The following is a 25,732-nucleotide window of genomic DNA, read 5'->3' on the forward strand; positions in this document are numbered from 1 at the left end:
ACGGTCGCACACAAACGGCCTTAAAGGTGTAAACAAGTCAAAGTTGCATCTGGTCCAAATGGGGAAAGCATGGAAACAGATATTCTCTGAAATGCAGCATTTTGTTTTCCTTGGATGTTCTTTCGTAGTGCAACTAATGGTTCAAATCCGCTTCAACTTTCTGGAGAATCTGTCACATTTCTTTCAAAATAAATTATCCAGTTTTGTCACGTTGCAAAAAGGCCTTCTGGTCAGTTTGAGCCGTTTCTTTTTTTTTTGCATTCCTGCATCTCCGCCATCTCCTCCTCTGCGTCTGCAACTGCAGTCAAGGAGTCATTATTTTTTATTCCCCCTTTTTCAAGTACTCAACCATGCAAAGGTGACTGGATCCACATGTGCATTCTGCTCTGTGGCGGCTTTGTGGAGGCAATATGGGATCTGAATCTGCAGCCGTTATTGAGGCACCAGTTCTGACCTTTATGAAAGGATGGGAGTCTTTCTACTCCCGTGGCTGCGTCACTTCAGTTGAATGGATCAAGCATTGGCCTGATCTCAAAACAGTCATGGTGCCGGCATTCATTTTCCAGTGAGTGTTTGAAGAACCCATCAGGGATCTTCTAGAGTCATCGCATACATTTATTTTCCATGCACCACGTCCTTGTTGTTTGTTCCTCTCACCTGTGCTGCAGGAATCAGTGTGACCCTTTTCCTCGATTGTTTTTAGACATGAACTCCATTCATAGTAACAGGAAAATATCCTGAACAGTCGGTGGCACCTGCGTAGAGCATGAAGGACTCCAACCTGTCCTCATCACCAACAGCTCTTGAATCTGTTGACATCTTTGGCTCCTCTCTGTCGTCCTCAGATATTTGTGCATTCTTCCAGTTTCTTGTCCGTCGCATGTTGGACACGTCAACAACACCGAACATTTCCCTACTCCGATATTTCCCCCGACATTTAACTAGCGGGACTGGCACGTCTTAAAGCAGCATTTTTACAACCCGAGCAATGGCTTGGGACACTTTTCTCAGGATTTATAGATCACACACGTTCTCTGTGATATGGTTCTGATCCCTTCAATTCTTTCATGCAGACTCTTTAGGGTCTGTGACAATATATTCCAGAATATATTCACTTGTTTTCACAAACTCACAAACCCCTCTTTTGCATTCACACATTGTATGGGACACGTTATCCCCACCCTCTATCTTCTCATTTGTCTATCCTCTCCAGTCAACCCTTCCAAATCCGTAGCCATCCATCCATCTGCCCCGAATCCACTTATATAAGAAGATAAGGTGTAAATATTTTGGTGTGGAGTGTCAGCGTATATCTCCCCCCCGCAGCCTCAGTCCAATCAGCCGTGTTTGTTTGTTCAGCCTAAACTGTTTGTGCCTTGTTTTCCGCCCCTAAGCTTGTGAAAGTGTCACACTTTCCCTTTTTCTGGCCTCTTTTGTTTTGTTTTCTGGAAGCGAAGATAGATAACCCTGGTGCAGTACTCTGTGTGTGTGTGTGTGTGTGTGTGTGTGTGTTTGTATGTGGGAGTTGTCTAAGCTGTCAGCGTGACTGGAGTCGTTCTGGCCGACAGCCTAGTGGTGAACAGCAGACATTTACTCCCTGTGACAGACACACACACATACACACATGTGCATACACACAAACATAAATATCTTACACACACAACAGAAACACAGCATCATCGCGATCCAACTCATTTCTCAATGATCAACAATCGATGGGCCCTGTTTGCAGTTACTTCACCTCAGCCGGGCCGCCATGTCAGACGTACCTGTCGCTGGGCGGCTTATTTCACACCTGTGTCATCATCGTCCAAAATCCGCCATATCCCCCTAATAACGACAGAACTGATGTGACCCGGGCCACCAAGTGATCAGCACTGTCCAGACACGATGTCACACTCCCCTCGGATGTGTCCAATTCCAATGTCGTGGCTGCACAACGCGCGGTCTCCAGGTGGATTTGAAAGAGCCACATTCTTAGCAGGATGGCTTATTTCCTCGCCGTCACCCCCGACTCCGCCGCGCACACAATAAGCAATCTGGAGATTTGTAATGGTTTGGCCCGGTATTGCAGGGCCCCCGCTAATGTATTTCATGCTTGTTTAAGATCTTTGCATGCTCCTTACAAAGGTGCATTGTGATGTGTGTTCCTTATTACCCTGTTTTGTATAGACTCCAAACACTGGGACATTGGAGAGTGGAGAATAGAGGGATGAATGGAAGGCTGGTGTTCTCCTCCTCCGTCAGTCTCTTCTCGCCCTCTACCCCCCCCCCCTCTCTCCGGTGATGTCTGCATGCCTATTAATGTAGCAGAGGAATGCCTGTGTAAACATTCTTGTTTCTTAGTCCGTTTCGCATAATAGTCGCCCGTATCGCCTTTCTCCTGACCTCACTATCTGAAACCAATTACACCAGATCCATTTGGGCTGAATCTTATTTTCATAAGGATCCCCGTGTCGCGGTCTCGGTCGCTCTGTGTGTTATTTTCCCCCCGTCTTATTTTCTTCCTCCTTTCCAACCTCGGTGATGGATATCAACATCAAATATGCCTCTGAGTGCCTTGTTATTTATATAGCGGGCCTGGCTCTTTTTTCCTCTTCTCCTCTCTCTCTCTCTCTCTCTCTTTCTCTCTGTCTGGCCGACTCTCTCATTCTGAAGAATGTGTCACATCGGGGCTGTTTATACAATGTGTGCATTAATAGACCAGGGGATGTCATTTTTCCGTGCATAGCAACCCAGGTTAAACCGACAGGCGCTTTGCACTCGGTCTGTGTTTTTGTCCACCGCCGCCGCCGCAGCAGCTCTCCAGCAAAACTTTTGATGACTTTTCTTGGCATTCGGCGCTTTTCCGCGCTCTGAGGTGGGCTCCGGCTCGCCATCGACGTGGAGTGGGAAGTGGGCGGCACAAATTGGCGCCTTTTACTGTAATGGCTGAATACTCAGAAGCGAGCGAAAGTGAGTGGGGGGGGGACAGGACTCTGTGTCTGTTTCCTCTCAGAAAAATGGCTAGCCCCACTTTCGCAGTAGAGGCGACAGACAGCGTGAGGCTTGACAAACCGCTCGGGGAAAGTTTGGCCGCTGTTAATATGGTCTGTTATGTTTGGAGAAGCACTTGTTCTTTTGCAGTCTGGGCAGACTAGTTGCCGTTTTGCATCACCTCTCATACCTGCACCTCCTGCCGTGTGTACCCAGCAGCGAGCGCAGCCACAAACATCCCTTTCTTTACACTCCTGACTGTGCATAATACACCCGGCCTCTCTTTTGACTTTGGGTACAACGCGGAGAGTCATTATTGATTCACACACGAATAAACATTTCCTCCAGACGGCTACCTCGGGCTCGCTCTCATCAAGCAGCCTCCCCTCTAACTACAGTGTGCGGGACTCAATAAGCCTTATAATTACTTTGATTCACCAATCACGGCGAGATTAATTAGGCCGCGCTTTAATTACTGACGTGATTGGCTGCGTTCGAGGAATTTGTTTTGTCTTTTGTGTTCGGTTCAAGGAAGCGAAAGTCGGGCGCCGTGTTTGATTTCCCGTCTCGAAGAAGAACGCCAGCGCATCACGTGCACGCCTGTGTGTGTGTGAGTGTGTGCTTGGCTGCTGCAGGTGCTACAAGCTACTTTTTCTGCATGTGTGTGTGTGTGTGTGCTGATTAAAGACTCAGATTACAGATGTCACACTACACACACACACATATAAAAAGCGGGTGGCGACTAGGCTCTTACCAAGGAGACGGATCAATGCAGTTAGGACCCAGTGCCAGTGTAATGTTTGTTTACTCGAGTTCAGAAAGGCTGGCTCCTCCCGAGCAGCCAGCCAGACGGATCCACCACCTCTCCATGCACCCCCCCCCAGCTCTGTCTTTTCATAATTGATCAGGGGGGTGGCTACGTTCCCTGAGGGGTTAAGACGTGGCAACTTTTTTTTTTATCCCTCTCCCCTCCTCTCGTGCTCTCTCTCATTCTTTCTTTTTTTCACTGCCTCCCCTCTCTCTCTCCCGTCTCCCCCCCCCCCACACCCCCCCACACCCCCTGTTTGCTCAGGATCTCAATGTACTAGTTCAAACATTGTTCCCACCAGCTGGCGAGAGCCGCGCCATATGCACGCACCGTCAAGGCAGCTGTTGTCATGGATACTGGCAAGCAAGCACCAGGATAAAAAAATATAAAAAACGAGCCCCCCCGATTCCTGAGGAAGTGTCACTCTCCGTCGCTCATCGCTTCTCCTCCTACTCGTCCTCTTCTTTTTTTCCTCAAAAAAAAAGAAAACACCTGTGAAGTTGTTGTGTTGTGTCCCTGTGTGTGTGTGTGTGTGTGTGTGTTTGTGCATAAATGCCCCCCCCCCCCTCTTCTCCCACTTGATGCTCGTGGGCCTAAAGAATACACGATATACGACTGTGCAGCAGCAGTAGTAGCAGCAGCTGTGCACGATGTTCCTTTTCGAGCAGACGTCTTTTTATCCGTGTGCTCTTGAAGATCGGGGAGTGAAGCTGCTCGCCCAGCTGCCGCCGTACCTGTGAAGCTGCAGCTCCACTCGTCACACACCCGGTCGGTACACGCAGCTGGGGCGGGAGGAGATCTGTAATCCCCTCAAACCCCAGAGATATGAATGACTCCTCGTCCTCAGCTGCTACGATTCGGATCAAGCCGACATATGGCAACACGTCTTTTTTACACATTTGACTAATTCCTCTATGTGTAAACAGCTATGAGCTAATTGCATCAGAAAGGGGAAGGTCCCTCTCTCCCTCCGTCTATCCACCGACCCATCTCTCTGTATCTATCACCCGTCCCCTGCTCACAAGCACCCTTAATGCACAGTGTTAAAACCTGGGCTGCTAGTTAATTCACTCTAAATGTAATCTGATGTTGATTTTGTCAACTTTAATTACAGCTCCCAGAGACACTTCACGTGGCGCTGCCTCTACTTCAAATTGATATTATGAATATGCAAATGTGGCAGTAATTTGCAGAGAGAAGTGGGTATTTCAGTTGAGCACACACTAGACAGGTCAATTCCACTGACGCTGTGGATCTCTCTTCTTTTTTTTTCCTCTTCTGCAGCTCAGCACCTCCTCCACCCTCTTCTTCTGCGGTGCTTTAAACAATCTATTCATTCTCGATCGCAGCTCTGCGACTTGTTTCTGGAACGTGGTGGTGTTAACAACATCTGGACGTGTTCTAGACCTGGTTTTCATGGCCTGTCCACACTGATGAGGAGTCTTTGCAAAGCGAACCTCCTCCTTAGCGCTTTAGCCTCTAGTCCACACGCAAATGGCAAGTTTAGCGAAAAGCCTTCCAAAGTGCACGTTGGCAAAAGCTCTGGTGTCTGTGTATCTGTGTGAACTTGTAAAAGGGAGTGTTTTTGATATGATGACGCAACAGTTTTCTTGGAGCATGACTACTGTTACTTTGTGTCATGGGAATCTGCCAGAAAGATGCCAATTCAAATTTTCATTATCTCTTCTGTCAGTTTCAGGAAATCGGATATATGTTTTTTTTTTTCCAGTGCCTCTTCTCCTCGTTTTTTCACACCGTCCTTTCTGTTTTGTGTTCTCTCTCTTCCCAGGCCCTACAAGCAGCGAGGCAATTACTCTTGCAGCAGCCAGGCAGTGGCCTGAAATCTCCAAAGAGCCAGGACAAGCAGCGTCCACTGCAGGTAAAGCAGCTCCCCGCCTAATCTCTTAAGTCCATCCATAATACATGCTCCCCGCGAAAAGAAGATTTCCTCTGCTCCACAAGTGTGTTTGATTTGCCAACGCAATCCGCGGGCCTGTCACTGGAATCCTAAAGCCGGACGAGCCGGTCCCCAGGAAGCTAAGTGTCAACGAGACGCGAGGAAAGACACAACAGATCTCTGAGTGCACAGTTCCCTCCACGAGCCGTCTTCCTATTGTCAAGAATACGTGTCATAGTCCGTGTGTATTGTCCACCAGACTGGACAATAATTACAACTTCAAGAATACCCAAGGGTTATTGAGTCAGACGACAAAATGGAGGACCTGTTTGATCCATGCGCTTCTCTAACTGGATCCATTGTGGCGTTGACACGAAATATCCAGAGGTTAGATATTATTTGAAAAGACTTGTCAGCCCGACGACGGCTAATTTTAACTGCCTGTCAATTCCACTCTTCAACACTAATTTGCCTTATTGATTCGTCCAGCTGTCTATTTCTGTTGTCTGTGGTTTGGAAAAGGTCACACTTGTACACATATGCACACACACACAAACACACACATAGATTGTACGCTGACTACACACTCGCACATCAACACGTTTCTTCGCGGTGTCAAGACTTTTTGTTCACACCAGCGAGTCTCTTGGTTTTTTAAATTTTTTACGTAAGGCCCCCCCCCCCCCCCCCCCTTGACATCTGCTCCGAGTTTTTCTATTATTAGTATTCTTTTATTATTCAATTCATTTTTTCTATCCATTTGAAATTGAAGTGTGGGAGTTTGTGCCCTCCACTCGGCTAATAAGTAATATCAGGGAGCAATGGTTCACCTCATTAGAAGCGCGTTTCAATAATGACAGGGAAATTGGCGTTAACCTCACCCGTTGATATTTTCACAGTCTTAACAATGTCGACGCCTCCAATCGGAGTCACACCCCTGTGTACCTAATTACGTACAGGGGAGGAGATAAGGTTAGCAAAGCCTCGGCCGTGCTTTTTCCTCTTTCTTGCGTTTAAATAATTCAACCTCATCAAGTCTGTTAATATTATCGTTTTATTCACACATGATGGCGTCGGGATTATCGAGGGGGTTGTTTGTTTATTTGAGTGGAAATTAATTATTGAGCTGCTGGAGGGGGAGAAAAGTTTTCTTATTGTGCTCCCTCTGTTTGAGGCTCCTTCATGCCAAAGTGAAAACACTCAAACAAACGGGTTCCAGATCTACAAATGCCTCCATAGTTGCCAAATACAATACATACATGGCAGGAGGAACAATATTGAATGAGAGCGGCGTTGGGCGCACGATAACCGTGAGCCGGCGTCCAGGCCCCCTTGCCTCTAATAACACTAGCACATGGTAAATATTGAATATTTACACTTGCTTACTCCATCCTTGTCTCGCGATATGAATCGGTATAAAACCGGGAGGGCCTCGCCGATCGGCTCCCGACTAATCCATCTGTTGATCCAGCCTTTATTAACACCCATTATAACGTCCTCACCTTTCTGTTCCAAGAAAGTTGCCATCGCAGGCCGAGGCGCCACCAAGTCTCTCACTGGGCTCAAGCAGGGCCTGCTGGATCCTTTCTGCACTGGGACTCAATCCACTCATTTCCACTGACATTTTAGCTGTAATATTTCATTGTGCAAATATCAATATAAAGCAGTGGAAACTCTCACTTGATTTAAAACCCCTTATTATTATTGTGCCATTCCACATTTGTGTCAGCACTATATATTTTTTTCGCCTATTATTCCCGTCTGTGGGGAGTTTATCCAATAAAGCCGCATTATTTACCTGGATTATGAGGCCACAATGGATGCTGTACTGCAATATTTTATTAACTTTGTGGCTTGATAAGCGTCGATGGCAATCATGCTGCCACTTTTCCACTGGAGGAATCACGCACATTGATCCCCTTGTATGATTAGCGCCGTAGAGAGTGGGGGGGGGGGGGGGGGGGGGATTAATATTACCATGACATCCTGCTTATGGCAGAGATGCTCATAAATCCTCTGCCACTCCGCTTCTTTCCCCCACTTCTCCTCTTGTTCTCCGGTCTTCGGTATTTAAGAGCAGGAAATGATCCATAGATCATGGCATGTAAATTATTTACTACACAAGCATCTAAGTGCCCCAGCTCGCAGTTTTAATTACACGTATTAGCGGCTAAAGGCTCTCGCTTGACTAATTCTATCCGCTCGCTCATCGGCGCTTCTCAGGAGCTGATGAAGCGCAGGCAGGCAGTTGCATCCACACGCGTACACACACACACACAAGTAAAAGAAAAAAAACAGTCCCACAAACACACATACAAACACACACACACAAGCAGCTTCTCCACATTTGCGTAATGTGACAGGTCTATTATTACACAGTAAGCCCACGGGAGCACTCAATAAACACCTATTTCTCCCTGTAAATCCCCCTGCCTCCGCCATGCTGCTTACACGGCTCTCCCAGGGCACACAACACCCTCTCGTCTCCGTTCCATTCTCCCCCAGCTCTCCTCCTCTCTGTGGCAATATCCCCCCTCTGAAAGGCATTTATACACTGACATTTGGAATACAAATAAAGAAACGCGGACAAGGAGAGGCGGAGAGGATTACAGAGGCCTATGAATTTGACAGTTGTTTCGCTCGCTCGCACAGACACAGACACACACACACACATGCATAATTCGTGTACACACAAACACCAGCACTTAAAGTTCTTGCATTGCCAGAAATGACTTTGTGGAAGTTGTTTTTCTCAGTGGCACTATTGATCATTATCGGTAAGGAACAGGGCAGAGCTGGACCTGTCTGAGCCCACGTGAGAATACCAAAGGAAAATTTCCGATGGAGGCTAAACTGGAAGAATTCAAATATCTTCGGATGAAAGGTGCCACATATAGAGAAGATCCCAAAGACAACAAGATTCGAGAGCTCCCGGGGATAAAAACCAATACAGTCGTCCATGTGCTCTAAACAAATCATATGTAAACTCCAGGAAATGTCCAGACCCAATTTTCTGGTCCCTGAAAACAAACTGCAGAAGACGTTAAGATTTACACGAGGCAAACACACCCAACTACCTCAGGACGTCTCCTCCTCCGAACGTGACCCAACGACCACCTCTATATGTCAGGTTCCACATATAAAACGTCTGGATTGACCCTCTGACCCAGCCTCGTGAGGGCCTGACAGTCTGAAGCTGCTCCCTGAACCTCCCTCCCTACAGTTAATGTCCGATTCTCCGCGTACAGAACTCGAGAGCTTACCTCTAGTGAGCGTTTCCACCGCAGCTCTGCCCCTGTCGCATGAATGAAAATATTTAAGGTTTTACGGCTGGGAGGAGACTTAGTCATGTTTCGTGCAAATTCTCCAGCTTCCTCAAGCCCAGGCCAGTCACATCATCGGCCGTGGGCACTGGGCCATCCTAGGAAGTGTCGCACTTTCCTAAAGGTCAGGCCCACGCGTCTCACCACTGAGCCAATATTATCTCGATGGCAGCTCTCATCTGCTTATTGGCTCTCATCCGGAACACAGATGCAGGGAAAAGGGCTGCGTCGCCAGGCTTGAGTATAGCTTAGCCGACTCCGGCGCGTGTGGCTAAAGGAAGGTAGCTCACATTTACATTTATGAATATATCTTCCCGCTGCATCCCCTCTGGTTGGATCTGAAAATAGAGTAAAAAAAAAAAGTTATCACAGAGAAGGAGGGGTGGGGGGGGGGATATTATGTTATTCATGAGGAAAACTTGTGTTGACTCTGAGAGAGAAAACGAAAAAAGAAGATGAAGAAAAAAAAGCGTCAGCACATTTTAAGTCAAACACCCTTGGTTACTGCTTTTGTAACCAGAAAACAAGATTTTTTTCTCATCCCCCCCCATCTCCCTCTCTCTTTTTTCCCCCCCGCTGCATTTACAACACCTACAGGACAAGATTGCTAAATTTCGAGGACAGAGCAGGTTCATCATTGTGATGCAAAAGAAGTTGAAATGCAACCCCAAGGCGATGTAGCTGAGTTTGGGGGGGGGGAAGATCAAGAGAAAGTGAGCGGGAGGGAGGGAGGGATAAGGAAAGAAGAAGAAGAGGAAGGGGGGGAAAAAAAAAGTAGCTCAGACCTTTGATGTAGCAGCAACAAATTTACCTTGTGACAGAAGATACATGGGAGCAATAAACGAGTTATACCAGCCCTTACACACGCAATCTGATGATTCTGGCCAGGGTGTTAATTGGATCCTAACTGGCAGATCTGATACGCCCGGGCCCCGGTGGTGAGGGAGTGCGAGGGGGGGTGGGGGGGAGGCTTTTCCTAGTGATGAACTATAATTCACTGAGCTGCTTGAAGCACTTGTAATTTACTGTGTGTCACTGATGAAGAGGCTGATCCAGTGGAGGCCATATTACCTGCAACATCTGAGGGAAACCCACCCCCTCCGCCCCTCTCTCACTTTCTTTCCATTTCAGCACTCTCCTCTCTCTACTTCTTCTCTGGACTTTCTTTTTTCTTTTTTAATTCTCTCCCTCCTCTCTCCCCCCCACCCCCGACTCTTAACACCTGCAGGGAGGCATCGGTCTGTAGCCAATCGTGCCGGCAAAAACGATAAAGTTGCGACAATCCGCGCTGATAATGACACAAACAATGTGTACAAGCCGCGTCGCGCCACTACGCCGCTGTACGCCACGTTCGAGGGGCTTAATCAATGACTATCTGCATGTCGAGATAAATCAATATGGAAATCATGCTAAGCCCCCTCTCATTCCCCTCTGGGGTTTTTTATTAGAAGCTTTTTACATGATGGGCCTTTATGTTATGATAAATTGCACTTCCCATGCACTGCTTCCACACGGCGATGGAAATTGATTCGGGAAAACATTTAGTAATCTACTTAGCGTCAGTCCTGACAATCTGGAGTATTGATCTGGCTAAGCCGAAAACACGACGTGCATCTGAGTGAGTGCGGCTCGCCTGTGATTCTTCCACACGGTAAACACTGCTCGCCACACACTTGAACTCCACAGCGGGGCCCTCGCTTGCCCGGCCCTGTCGCCTTGGTGGTCCTCAACCGGAGAGAGTCCCGGCCATCAATAATGGCTCGGCCACGTTTGGCAGTAATTGGCTGTATGGCAATAAATGAGCAGTGTCAGCTGAAAGGGAGCCGGGAGGTCAGAAGTCCTTGTGTTGCAAGGCAGAGGGGGGGGGGGGGGGGGGGGGGATCTGCGTTTGGGCCCTGCGTCCCCTGAGATGCTCAGGAGGTTGAGATGAAATGGGAAACAGGAGGGTGGTGGGCAGTGGCACTTTTCATGATTTCTTTATCTCTGACCAAGAGTCAAATGAAGCCAGTGGCTTAATTAGCCGCTGACTCTCCCTGCCAAGGATCCACAGTAATTACCGACAAGGACCCTCCTATTTTTCATTGCGTTTATCTCAGCTGTGTCTAGCGCAGCTCAGCCCCCCCCCTCGTCCAGCGCTACAGCAACAACCTCTGTCGTCGATAACCGCCCCGTGTTCACACAACGTTTATGGTTTATCGCCACTTCCCCCCCCCCCCACGTCCCCTTCTTATTACTACTAAGTGAATTGTGCGGAATGAAATCGAATAAAAGGGAATTCCTCTCCCCTGGACTTTAATTGTTTAAGTTTGAACTCTGATGCCCCACTTATCTCAGGCTTTTGGTAATTTGAGTTCGCTCATAAGAAAACTCATTGCTGCAAAGATAAAGCACCGCGCTCTGTGAGTGTGTGTAATTGCTGGAAGTGCATTTTTGCCCATTGGTTGCATGCAGACAGTCGTTGGCAGCAACGCTGTAGAAATGTGGTGTTTTGCCAGAGGTGGCAGAAGTACACACTTTCTTTACTCACGTAGAAGTAAAGATACTCAATTAAAAGTATCAAATCAAATGTACTCAATGTATAAAATCTAAATAGATATATATACGACAAGGAAGTGTTTTTTCTTTCTTGTCGTCCTATCGATTTAGGTTGAGATCTGAAAAACAGATAATTCTCCTCAAATGCATTTAAAATGTAATGAGTAGAAAGCACAGATACCTGCTTAAATACAGTATTTGTACTTATTAGTTCCCACCTCTGTGTTTTGCATTTAATCCCAGAACGCCTAAGGTATTCTGGCAGTAAATAAGGAACCAGCTTTACCTGGAAGATCTCTGCAGAGCAGCTTGACCTTTTGTGAGGCGGTGGAGAGGCTGGTTACAGGCTGCGGGTGTGACATGAGTGGTGTAATGATGGTCTTGTTGTGGGTCCGGGGCCTCACCAGTGTTTTCACATCAGGAGCCAATTTAAAGCTCCTTTGTTTTGCCTCCCAGCTCCGAGGGCAAACCACATGGCTGCAAAGTTCATGTCAACACAGCTCATCGTTCACGTTTAAGACACGGGACATAAACAAATAGGAGTTCAAATGGTGAGCACGGTTTAACAAGAGCATTAAAGGAGGTACAAATGTCCAAAGCTCCTCTAATAGCAGCTCTATTCTGTACAAATTAGCACTATCACAAAAATTGGATTCACCTTTTTTTGTGATTCAGCTCCCTGGCGTCCACCTCCGCTACAATTAATTTAAAACTATTTAATAAATTCCATGAATAATTACTTTTTTGGCGCCAGTACTGGAAATGTATCATTCGGATTACAGAGAAACACAGGCAGAGCCCAATTGGATATCATGGCTCCTCTTCCTCTGAAGGAGAGCGTCTATTCACGGCGTGTGGATGTTTATGCCACTGCCATCGTCGGGTAAATGCTCATTAATTTTATCCCTTCGTGGCAAAATCATTTCCAGGAGAGGCAATTCAGCCTCCTGTTCCTTTCAATTCACCGCTCCCGTCAATCAAGCCCTCATGCAGCTTCCTGCCGAATGGAGGTGTTATATTCCTGCAATTATCATGTCATATACTCGAAAATGTAAATGAACGTGTGTGTAAAATTAAATTTATGGGTTGTCAGTGAAGAATAAGAACCAGGAGAGCAATTACTTATCTGCTTTCATCTCGGAGCCTCTGATACGTCAAGCAGAAAAGCATGCAGTTAAATGCTGGAATTAGCATTATGCTGCACTTCACAATGGACGTGGGCCAGTGCCTTCTCTCCCCTCTCCCTTTCTTCCCCGTGCCTCTTTCTCCCCCTTCCCTTTTTTTGTTTGGAGCATTCGTGAAATGAAGATTATTATCAGCCATTATGTCTCTAAAAAGCCAATCAGACTGGAAGAGAAACTTCCCAATGTCATTACCTAGTTGTTTGCTGTCCATAAATCGTAATGATTTATAAGCAGATAAAGAAATAAAGGTACATCTTATCTTGTATCTTTTTTACCCGAAAGAAACCATTTAATTTTTGGGCTGGTCTTTAACATTTAACATTGCGAGACAAGGCGTTTTTCAACATAGTTCATGGATCTTGATGAAAACTGGAAAAAGAAGCTGCCCATTGAATTTATATTTGATTCCAGTGTATTTGTGGTTGCGCATTCATTTGCATTAAACCCCTACACGTCTACTCCTGCATTCCTTTTGTAAACCAAAACGTCTTTGAGAGCCGGCATCCAATTAATGGTCTTAATGAGCGCATCTCTCATGTTGTTTCTCAGCTGCACTCGTCCCATTGTCACAGCATCCAACACAAAACCAGGAGTGACTGCAGGGGTAATTACTTACCTAGCGAATGTAGCTTCAAGGGTTAATAACATTGAAGGTGTAAGCACAGCATTTGCATAATTACACAGAGACTGTTTAATTTGCAACTTTTGACGGCTTTTGTTCGGCCGCCGCGCTTATTGTGAATGCATTCCTCTCTCCCTGCGCTCGGGTCCGGAGAAGAAAAGAGATGTACCACAACATCCTCCTCCACCACCTCCTCCACCTCAGATGGAGTCCCCTCTCCCTCTCTCTCTCTCTAAGACCCTAATGAACAATGGAGGCAGGATTTGTTTGAATATGAATATGAATGTGCGGCGGGGCCGGCTGGAAGTTGACCTTCAGCTGTGATTTTCAGTTCATCAGGATTAGTCAAGGCGGGCGATCAGGAGCCACTAATGCATAATGACTTCTAAAATGAAAAATGTGTAGTGACCATGCAAATGTCTCAGCTAATCAAAGAGGGGGGGGGGGGGGAACCTGGGGTGGGGGTGGGCGTTGAGGTGGAGGAGAGCTAAACAAGGACGTGTCAAGGCCTGACAGAGAGAGGGAGAGAGGGAGGGAGGGCGGAGAGACAAGCATGGAAAGTAATCAAGGCAGCTTGATTAGCTGGCGATGAGGACAGGGATGTCTTATTGGCCCCTTGACACACCATATAGGCTAGTTACTGTCATGGCAGCTCCATGCCAAACACCGCAGCAATTAGTGTCAGCGGAGGTGTTGCTACATGTTGACATTTTAATTGTGTTACAGTTGCATAAAGCTTGTCCGTCAAGACTATTTGTTGACAAGATGGAAGAATCCGAACCCCTGAAAGTCCTGCATTAGTGAATTGTTGTGCTGGAAATTTTGCATCTCAGCCGATTATTTGACATTTTAAAGGTCATCTACGTCCTTAGTGCAGAAATCTATGTCGGCCTGTATCGCATATCCTGTGAAGTGTTCACCGAATCAACTTCACGTTTCATATGTAAGGGCATAAGGGCTCAAAGAAGTGAATTCAGTGCGATTAGGACACAAAATGAACAATATTCATAATATCTGAATAAAAAGGCAGCCGGGGGGGGCACCATGTGTCTTCAGCCTGCAGACTGAGTTGAACATGTCTTCTTTTACATCCTCTGATAAACTACAGCAGTTGGGGTCAAACCTTGGACCTCCATTTTTTTTATGATTTTATTATTTTTTATTTAGAATCCAAATAAATATCTTTTATTTTGAAAAGTTGTCAACTTGGGTCTGTATATTATATAGCAGATAACACACCTCTGAAATAGCCGGAAAAAATAATAAAACCACTTAAACTATGCAGATAAACCAGGTGGGATGATCACAAAGGTTTCTAACTTCACTCAGAACCTTATACTGTTTATAAAAAGCTCAGCATTTTTCTGAAGAAGCTCTGGAGCATCAACACAGGCCAAACAAACAGCCCATTAAAAACAGGCACTTCAGTGAGTCTGGAAATATGTGTGTATATATAAGTCTGAGTAAACCACAGGGTTTTTCTGCGGCGTGTCAGATGCTAAATCATTCACTCAATGTTGATTTTTGTCTTCTGTAACTCACAAGTAAACACAAATCAAAAGTATTGTCTTCTCCTCGCAAAAAAGTTGTTCAATTTTTAAGCAGCCGCAAGGAGCCGTGTGTAATGCAGCTAAAGCCCACACTCCCCTGTTAAAAATGTGCGCTCGCAACCAAAGACGGAGGAGAAGCGCGTCTTTCTCCATTGATCTGATGCCTCAGAAGCTGCTTTCGCTGCCGCCTTAGAACAATTTGGCGGAAACGTAGGATACGTGTGTACTGTTTTGTTTTGGTGCAGTTCCTCTACCGCAGCTTGACAGCTCGTGTTTTTTAATGATTATCACAGAAGAATGACACATTTTGGTTTCCAGCCCGGAGGACGTGTGCTTTCGGATGCTTTTTGTCAGAACGGGAAACTTGACAAACTTCAGAGAGGCGTTGAATACAAAATACTTCAAAAGCAGAAGGATTAATCCTTTTTTTTTTTATTCTCCCCGTCCAACAAAGATGTATCTCAGGGCCTGACCCCCAAACTCCGAGCCGTGACCCAGCACATCACGCTGATTGTCCCCTGCAGTGTGTCCACTTCATCCGTGTGCTTTTTAATCAACTTTAGACTCGTGCATTCTCTTTCTGTTTTTATGTTTTTACAATAGCAGCACCGATAGGCGCGCTAAAGTGGGGAAGTTCAAGGGTCCTGCTAATTAAGGTCTATGTCTATTTAAATCGCTCACATCTCCCAGCGGGGTGCGGGCAGGAAAATAAGGATTGTGCAACACAAAGGCACAGCACCCATCTGTCCTTCAGCATCTCCTCTGGGCTGCCAGGCGTCACGGCCATGGGAGGCCTGCTCTCCCTACTTCTCAAGTCACCAATTACCACGCTCCCTGTAGAACCACGCCACTTGACCTGACGCACGTCTCGGATGCTCTATTTTCCTGCTCCTTCCGTTTTTTTACTCCCTCCATCTATTTCACTCACATGCCCTCATTGTTTACTCCCTTCTGTGCTTTTCTGAAATGTTATAACTCGTCCCTGATTCCTAACCTTCGCCCTCTCGTCCACCCCGTCCAGGTTCCCGTGTCGGTGGCCATGATGAGTCCCCAGGTGATCACGCCGCAACAGATGCAGCAGATCCTCCAGCAGCAGGTGCTTTCTCCACAGCAGCTCCAGGCCCTGCTCCAGCAGCAGCAGGCAGTTATGCTACAGCAGGTACGCGTGCACGCCCCGTACACACTCGCACCGACATCCAAGTCATGCTCCATCTACAGGAAACAACAAATGCATAGGGATGTAGATGCACAAACATGTACACAGCCAAATACATTGGGAACTACAAATATACGGAGCTGTGCCTACAACACACACTTCCCTGAGTCACTGCTGTGCTCGTGTATCAGCAGCCACCAGTCGCTCATGCCAACTCACCACAGCCCGGTGTCCTTGACATGCTTACCAAGAGGAATCTGAAATTGACGCACTTGTTTCGTGTCACCTCTAATTAACTGTCTCCGGTGTGTCGCTGGTTCAATTCCCTGACAAGCATCCATCAGGGAGCTGGAGAGGGAGCATGGCACAGTTGGGCTCGCACACTGGAAGCTGAGTGATAGGTGACGGATGATGTAATATTTGGAATCAGCTTTGAGGAAAAGCACACACTCGGCAGACACTTGTGTCAAGAGTTGAAACACATTTCTCATTCATAGATTTGATTAAGGGGAAGAGGATTGTTTAATTAAGGACGTCACTCATCCTGATTATTCCTCTTCATTAAGAGTGCTCACACTCTGGATTTGGTTTCAGTACAACGGCGTGCCTTTGCTCGACTTTTACAGAAACTTCAAGGCACTTCAGATTTTACTCTTGAAATTTGAACACACACTATTTTGTGAAATTTGCTCACATGTTACAGGGATTTGGGAATTTACAGGATCAAAATCTTCCCTCGTGTTGATTAACTGATTGTCTCAAAATATTTTTTACGCCACTTTTGCAAAGTACCGGACTGTGCATTCCAGTCTCCTGCAACATGCGTGTCCTCCAGGCCAGACAGCCTTATGAAATTCTACATGAAATAACACCATCTTTGTTTTTAATAACTGTTAAAAAAGAATCAGTTCAACACAGAGAACCTGTTCCTGAAAGGGTTTTCACGCTGTTTGTTTCAACGACTCAAAAGGAAGTGAACAGAACTCTGGCTGCCAAATGTGTAGTTAATATGATGAATTGTTGCCCCCCCCCCCCCCCTGCAGAACTGTGGGACTATTAAACGTCCATATGGAAAAGAGTGTGAAAGGCAGCAAGGATGCAAACGCCCAAAGCAGTAGAGAAGCTTATATCTTATACTGTGCAACAGTTTCTGCAGAACCAACATGTGGAGCAACAGCTGGAGGAGTGGAGACAATAGGAAGAGCACATGTTAACCCAATAAGGCCTTGAGTAGTTTTGATGTCATAACCACTAAATACATTTTATTTGTATAAATATTTATGGTAATAGTAAAGAGAAATGATGTCTATAAATGTGCATTTTCTGAATCTTATTTTCTAACTCTTTCTGTGCATTTTTGTGTCTGCACAGCAACACCTGCAGGAGTTTTATAAGAAGCAGCAGGAGCAGCTTCATCTGCAGCTTCTGCAGCAGCAGCATCCTGGCAAACAGGTGAAAGAGGTGGGTGCAGCTCTTCCACACTTTTGCAACACACAAAAAATGATGCCAATGACTTGAAGGAGATGGAAAGAATTGGACTACATCGGTAGAGGCACATGAGTGACTGTAAATGTGGGTGGAGAAGACGGTATAGCTGCTTTCAGACATGCAATGAACTCCTGATAATCTCCTTTCATTCTTTGGTGGGGCTGTATGCGAGAACATCAAACGAGCTGGAGTGTTCTTGTTAGTGTTTAGGAATTAAACTGTTTATTTTATATTACTGACATTGGTCAGGTCAGTTGTAAGTAGCCTCCCTTCAAAACAACAGCTATCCTCTTGCAACTGTTCCCTGGGATTGACTCCATTAAACCAGCTGTTCTGAGTGACAATAACAAACACTCTGCATTCCTACACACTCCCAAGCACTCAGTGATTTATTGAAACCAGACCACAGACAGAGGTTTCCTGGGTCCAACTCATTAATGAACTGTTTCTGTGGCCACGCAAACACGTGCGCACGCCGCTGGAGTCGCAGCACGCGACACTCATAAATCACGGTGACAGGCAGACGGTGGACAGGCACGGCTCTGTCCCGTCCTCACCGGCTATCAGAGGAGAGGAGCCCGAGCATGACAACCCAAGCCACGTTTGCGTAAACCGCGCTGAACCCTGAGAGCAAGTCTGGAGATGCATCCAGACGACGGCCTACATGCGGAAGCGGTTAAATTGATCAGAAAAAAGCAGAAGCTATCACATAAACACACGCGCTCCTCTCTTCTCTTCTTTCTTTCCGCGTGGTGCACCTCCTCGAGCAGCCCATTACGCTGGCCCTTACAGGAAGCCCGCCGCTGACCTCCCGGCGGCTTTGTTTCTGTTTGGATTTGCGAATCGAGTTTTTCAGGGCCCCCGCCATCAAATATGGAATAGAAATTGCTCCCTTATTTCTCTCGAGGCGGGATGGAGGCGCAGGGAGGGCAAACCGCCTCCCTCCATCACTCCATTATGCAGCCTGTTTTCCAGTGAGCGCATCACAAGTTCCCCCCTCACCGCCTCCCACCTCCCCCAGGTCCACCATGTTATAAACATACAGAAACATGCGAGCACGACATGCTGTATGCACAGAGAGTGCACGTGTATACGGACGGGAGTGGGAAATTGAAAACCATCAAAGTTGCAGTTAAAGCGTTGCCGATATGCATCCTTCGTTTTGACGCAGAGAAAAAGAATCAAACTGATTATTACCTCGTTTTTTAGTTTGTGGTTTATAGTGTAAAACAGACATGAAACTGTTTAATAGTTGAGAGCCAAAGCTTCTGTTTTCTGCCCTGAAATCTACTCCCTCTCTGACGGACTCTGCTGCAGTGATGTTCCTTCCTTTTGTTGTTGTTTTTGTTGTTGTTGTTCTGCGCCAGGCTTATGCAATTGCCCGTCTGGCCCCGGCAATAAACAACTCCGTGAGGCAGCGAGAGAGGGAGGGAGGGAGGGAGAGAGAGAGGGGGAACGGGGTGAAAGAGGGGAGGGAGGCGCGATGTGTGTATGCATCTCTGTGTGTGTGTGTTTGTGTGTGTGTGTGTGTGTGTGTTTATATTTGCGTCTGTGCATTCACACGCACGCGACGCCGTAAATCTCTCATTCCGCTCCCTCCCTCTGGCCACATAAGCTGTAACAGACCATCAGTGAAGGCGAGACAATTAACCATCAGCAGCGGAGTGTGTGTGTGTGTGTGTGTGTGTGTGGGATTGAGGATTATACCAGAGGCTTAGTATCATACACAATCACAAGTCACATACACTGAGAGGCTTGCAAGGTTTCTTTTAGTCCATCAACGCGAGCTTTGTGTGTCTGTTGTGTGTGCATGTGCTCTCTTGGACACACACACACACACACGCACACAAAGAGATGAAAAAGGCATCAGTGCTGTGGTACAGCCCAAAAAAATCCGGCGGGAAGACCGAGCGCTCACAGACTGAGAGAGGGAGAGCATGCAGGGAGAGGGAGGAAGAGGCAGAGAGGTGTAGCTAAGGTCACGGCAGAGGCGAGTGAGTGCAGACACACACACACACACACACACACGTGCGGCACAAGCGCTGCTCGGTTTCCGTCGCTCCTCTCTCCGTTGTTAATTCGCCTGTAATTTTCTCTCTCCTCTCCTCTCCTCCTCCTCCTCTTCCTCCTCCTCTCTATAGCAACAGCAGCAGCAGCAGCAGCAGCAGCAGCTGGCCGCCCAGCAGCTCGTCTTCCAGCAGCAGCTCCTGCAGATGCAGCAGCTCCAGCAGCAGCAGCACCTGCTCAACATGCAGCGGCAGGGCCTGCTCACGCTGCCGGGGCCCGCTCCCGGCCAGGCCGCCCTGCCCGGTCAGACCCTGCCCCCGTCAGGTAAGAGGGAGAAGGAGGAGGAGGAGGAGGACGGGATGGGGAAGCGGTGGGAGGGAGAGGGGAAGTGTTGCATGCGGTCGTGTTGATCCTGAGCATGTGACTCGCAGCGGCAGCGGTCACATGCTTCCTGTGTTCTCTCTGTCTGTCCACACCTCGCTTCCTCTGTCTTCCTGTCCTTCCTGTCTTTGTCGTCCTCATTTGTATGCGCCCGTGTCCCCTCAAAGTACGGTTATCTCTAAGTATGTTTGTCTGTCTGCCTCCCCCCCTCATTGGTATGCTCTTCTGCCATCCACTTTTTCCCTAACTCCTCCACATTATCATTTTGTTTAGTCCTCCTCTGTCTCTCTCGCAATCTCTCTCTCTCTTCTTGTCTGATTAAGGCTTTCTTTGTCTACCTCTGTTTCTCTCTCAGCTCTGCTCTGCTTAGGTTTGTTGTTTTTTCCATCTCTGTTTCTATTCCCCCTGCTCCCCAACCCCTTCTTCCTTGTTGTTGTTGTTGTTGTTGTTTACTGCCTTCGCTGAGAGCCAGGGAGAGAAGAATAAAAAAGGACACAGACAGAGAGAAATGGGGGGGGGGGGGGGGGAATGCAGGCTCCATTTTCTCCTCCCCGGGCCAAGTAAACACCTATGTTTGTTGTTTACCACCAAAATGGCGGAGATGCAAAAAAACAACAGCCAGGGAGATGTTGGGAGGAAAATCAAAGCAGGGACTGTTGCCCAATTAGTTGGCAGGCGGGGAACAAGCATCGGACAAATCGTGTTTAATCTCCGATGCAACAGAACACGTTCACTCTCATCAATGTTTTACAGCTCAAAATGCACAACTGAGAACTACATGAAGTGTTCTAAGTCAGGTCTACACGTGGCAAAAGATAAAAGCCACTTAGTGAGGACGAGGCCTTGAGTCGTGTCACTTTATAAAACTTTCATAGCTGTTGAATAAAAAGTTTGGAATCAGCTGTTGTCTCACACTGGACGCCAGTAGTAACCTGATTCTGTAAATATTCAGTTTAGGGTTACGATCACACACATGCAAAGTGAATATCACCAAAGTTGAACTCAACGCTGTGGATTTGCTGCCCCACAGGAAGTGACTGGTTTCCTTTTTGCCTCCTCTCTGCGTGAACCAGTGGCATGTTGGGTCCCTAATCGTTCTTTCTTCCGCTCATCCTCCCCTTACTCACCCAACTTTGTCTTCCTCTTGTCTCTCTCTCTTCTTCTCTAGCAGGCTTGAGTCCTGCAGAGCTCCAGCAATTGTGGAAAGACGTAACCGGAGGAGGCGGTGGCGGCGGAGGCGGAGGCCACGCCATGGAGGACAACGGCATTAAACACAGCAACAGTGGCAACGGTGCTGGTGGCGGAGGTGGTGGTGGTGGTGGTGGTGGCGGCGGCCTGGACCTCTCCACCAACAACTCTTCTTCAAATACCTCCTCCTCCAATCCCGCAAAAGCGTCGCCTCCCATCTCCCACCACTCCATCGCCAACGGACAGTCACCCGCCATCAACCACAGACGAGAGAGGGAGCGGGAACGGGAAAGGGAAAGGGAGCGAGAGAGGTAATTGAAATGTCATCCACCCACCGTTTTTGATAGCGGCGCCAAAGGGGATGACGAGGCTGAGAAGATGAAAAGTTGACAGAGGCCTTGTTTGTTACCCGACAAACAAGCTTGTTGTTTTTTTTGTGCCGTGCAGGAACACATGAGAACGCCGCGCTCTGCTCCCATCCAGAGTGTTTGTCCTCGTTTAGAATAACAGCTTTGCCACTACAGGGAAAACATGGTGTTTTGTTTATTTGTTCAATAGTTTATTAGTGTCTTAGTAATATACCCCCAAAAAAAGATAGCCTTGTTCTCCCGGGGGACTGTGCGCATTGAACGCACTTAGCTTGTACACAGATATCAAAAGCAGGCAAAGGAAGCCATGCAGGCAGGCGCAGCTACAACAAGCCTCTCTGGCAGCCACGACAAGCTAACCTGCTTGTACATTAAGTATTTAGTGCTTTCTTTTCTTTTTTTTCCCGCTTTTGAAAATTACCTTCCTTGCTTACTTGTCATGTAAACAGAATACGTGATGCCTTGAGTGGCATTTCCAGGATGTTTATCCTTGTGATGGCGTCTTTTATAAATGCACCCCAGCACCAAAACACTGAGTGTTTCACATATCTGCCTATGTGGCCCATGCATTATTCAAAGGCTTTTTCTTGGGCGATATTATAATAAGGACTTAGGGTAGCGGCGTGTGTGAGTCTGTGTCTGTGTGGATGCCGGGTAGAGACTCACACTGGAGGTGTAATTGGTTTAAAGTAGATGCTATCTCTCCAGTAGCACTAAAAGGAGGCTTGAAGAAGATATCTTTAGAGGGAAGACGGGAGAGGTAGGAAGGAGGATGAGAAGAGGAGGAAGAAAAGAGGGGGGGGGAAATACTTTATCTGCCCATGTCCCGAGGGGGGGTGTGGTGTGTCATAATGATCGAACATGGAGTATTGTCAGGAGCGCTGCTTACTAACATGCCACCGATCGATGCCGGGGAAGCCCCTCTGTAAAACGCAGTGTGAGACGTCCCAGTGCTCACACACATATTCATGGGCCACAGACACACACACACACACAAACATGCACAGACGTAACCTATGAGCAGACAAACACACACACAGCGCTGCACACTTCTTCCTATGCACGTTTCCGCACACAGACAGAGACAGCGCCAAGACTAAAGGTTAAACTGTCATCTTTAATTGGACGTGCTGTCTAGGCAGGGTCGTAACTTATTTGGGTGCCATTTGAAAAACGCCAGAGCGCCCCCTCTGCCCCCCTTGTCCTCGAAGAAACATAAGTTACTCACAGTATTAATCTCCTGATGAAAATGATACGGCTGTCTGGATCTTTAATGTTTACTCCAAAGCCTCAAACCCCCTCCTCCCAGTAATGGCTTTACAAGATGGGACGGTGGAGACAAAGCTACTGTAATCTCCGCTATAGATTACCAGTTAGCTGGAATCATGTGTTTTACCAAATAGATCGAAATTGAAAAAAACTAGAAATTTGAAAGATAAAACAAAAGAAAATATTAAAAACATGTTTTAAGAAATGATTGAAGTTGAGGTAAAGTGTTGGCAAGTCTAAACTCTCTAAGTTCATCTCGGTTTGTTTGTTTGTTTGTTTGTTTGTTAGTTTCCAGGAACACGCAAAAGACACAGGATGGATTTTCTGGTGTTTTTGACTTCCCAGAGAATTAACTTTTCAACAATAAACTCAACCTGACCTCCCTCCCTATCCCCTGACCTTCCTCCTCTTCCTTCCTGTTTCTGTTTCGCTGTTCTTCCCTTTTTCTTATCCCTCTTCTTTTTTCTCTCTCTCTCTCTAGTTCACTACATGAAGAAAGTGGAGGCACCCATCCGCTGTACGGTCACGGCGTGTGCAAGTGGCCCGGCTGTGAGAACATCTGCGAGGAATTTGGACAGTTTTTGAAGTAAGGACACACACCATGACCCAGATGTTACACTGCAGATGATGCCTGCTCACTCGTCACCGTTTGAAACCTTTCGTCAGCAGAATCAGATTTGACCTTTAAATGCGAATATTCCACATATCTCTCCGTCTTGTTCTCATGGGCTGTCAGGCGACGGTTTAGTGAACTTTCAGATGTTCTTCTGAGGAGAACACTGTTCACTGACAAATGAAAAAACACCTCCTTGACTTGGAGACTCGAGCAAGGAGTCTGTGACAGATGATTTGAGCCTTCGACTCTTGAACAGCTCTAGGATTGTAAAACGTGTGTTTTACCCTAAAAAAGTCACTTTCTACACTACATCACCTCCTGTTTGTAGCCACTTCTCCTCTGGTCAAACATCTGGCTTTTGTCTGCAATGGGAATGAACACAATGGGTTTTCCTTCCTGGGTGAAATCTGTCTCTGATCTGCAGTTTAGAAACATGACACCCGAGTGAACTCTCTAATTTGGCAATACAGCGACGTGAGAGAGCGCTGTGTGGTCAGTGCATTCGTGACATCGAACAGGAAGAGAAAACAGGAAGTCAAAGTCCTCCGCTGACTATGGGAAAGGAGTCAATCGCCTTTTTTTAAGCGCGTGGTCCAGCGTTCAAGAAACCTGTGTGTGCTCACTAATTTAGTTGTAAAAGAGTTGAGCACAGAGGAGCCTAATATAGAAAACACCTCTGCCTTTGAAGGAGCACACTTTGACCTCTCCACAGCCAGTTGACAGGGTTCAGCTCGAGCAGCGCCAACTCCAAATCCATAACAAATCTGCTTCCTGGAGCGGCCTGATAGGTTTGTAAGAAAAAAAAGTTTAAAAAAAAAGAAGAAACGTCAGGAAGCTAATGGCAACTCGCACGGCCGCACACTTTACCTCCACAACAAAGGCCCCCTTTCACTGTTGTCATGGTGCGGGGCGCCCGAGCGAATGAACTCTTCATGCTCCATCAACAATTTAGTTAATTAGCTCATTTGTAATTGGCCGGCTTTGTTGCCAGGATGTTAGTAGGGGGACATCAAAAGAAGAAGGTGTTTGCAGTGCTGCCGATTACAGGTTATCACATTGCCACTCACTACGAGGCTCCCTCTCTCTCTCTCTCTCTCTCTCTCTCCCCCGTCTCTCCCTGGGTCTCTCGCCCTCTCGTACTATCACTCTCTCCCTGGCTCCCTGCTCTCACACAGAGAAGAAAAGAAAGGGGAAAGCTTTTTAATTTGAATATTCTAATTAGATTTGTAATTAACTGTGAAATAACGATCTGCCAAGTGTTTTTCATGGGCTGTAAACGTCCATGTGAATTCGCGTAAACTCTAGAAATCAGGACATTGTTCTGGCATATTTTTTTTTTTTTTTCCACAGTAGCGACTGTGATAAGTTGCAGAAAGCTAGAGAAAAAAAAGAATACAAGAAACTAGTCCACCCATGGGGATGTGCTGCAGGATTTAGGTCAGGCATGTGCCACTTCCTCCGCAGCTTATGAATTAAAGCTGAAAAGGTGTTTCCATGTAATGAAATGACACTAATAAACACGGTGTTTACCCAAAGACACAGACAGGCTGCGTTTTCACGCCCTGTCAAGGCGCACAATGCACTCAGCGGAATCATAACTGACAGCGATGGATTTAAATGAATCCGAGGTGAATGTATATTACAACGATCGCCTGACAAGTGTGTTTGCTTATCCCCTGTGGAAAATGTGCCACATACATGCTCATGTCAATATCAATTTCCCGGAGCGGAGCATAACGCATCCGTAAGCAGCAGCTTGTGCGATTTCACGAGTGATTCCCGTGGAAAGCCGGCGTGTGTACAGTGCACCGTCCGACCTGCCCCCCCCCGAGCGCTGGTCCAGGTGGGAGAGTTTGCCTTGCGGCTTGGGGAACGCATGTGTGTGTGTGAGTGAGGCTGCACGCTGCAATCGGATTAGCAGGTTTTATGGTATCCTGTCCCATCACCTCGGTACACTTACTTAAAGAAGACATCAGTCTCTCCCTCCGCACTGTACGCTCCGCCCGCACAGACACTGTGTGCTCTTAGGATACTGTGTCTGGGTAGCTTAGCCGGTTATTTAGGTGAGGGGCCCAGAGATCCGCAGTATACAGCGGCGTGTCTGTGAATGCGCTAAGCTGCACGGGTGTAGAGATAAACTGAGAGGGCGAGGGAGACAGACAGAGGAGAGAGAACAGGTAGATCTCAAACTTGCAAGCGCAGTTTGACACACGGTTTTGTAGGAACACTTGCCAGAACATCGGGTGCAACACAACAGAGCAGTTTCAGTCTCAGCTCCCCCCCCCACACCCCCTCCCCAAAGTCAGAGGCTGGCTCTATACTATAACCCAGCCGGCACATGAAAAAGCAGACGGCAACAAAGAC

General features: G+C 47.1%; 1 protein-coding gene across 1 annotated transcript in view; it reads left to right on the forward strand.

Annotated features, from left to right (window-relative positions):
• foxp2 (forkhead box P2) overlaps positions 1-25,732 on the forward strand; it is a 93,852-nt gene that overhangs the window by 46,281 nt on the left and 21,839 nt on the right. Inside the window, exons 3-8 of the mRNA XM_053415384.1 lie at positions 5,574-5,663; positions 15,917-16,054; positions 17,423-17,512; positions 19,681-19,870; positions 21,096-21,426; positions 23,234-23,338. Of these exons, the coding sequence (XP_053271359.1) occupies positions 5,574-5,663; positions 15,917-16,054; positions 17,423-17,512; positions 19,681-19,870; positions 21,096-21,426; positions 23,234-23,338 (944 nt within the window). The remainder of the gene's footprint in view (positions 1-5,573; positions 5,664-15,916; positions 16,055-17,422; positions 17,513-19,680; positions 19,871-21,095; positions 21,427-23,233; positions 23,339-25,732) is intronic.

Source organism: Pleuronectes platessa, chromosome 22 (genome assembly GCF_947347685.1).
Source record: "Pleuronectes platessa chromosome 22, fPlePla1.1, whole genome shotgun sequence".
Classification (NCBI taxonomy): Eukaryota; Metazoa; Chordata; class Actinopteri; order Pleuronectiformes; family Pleuronectidae; genus Pleuronectes; species Pleuronectes platessa.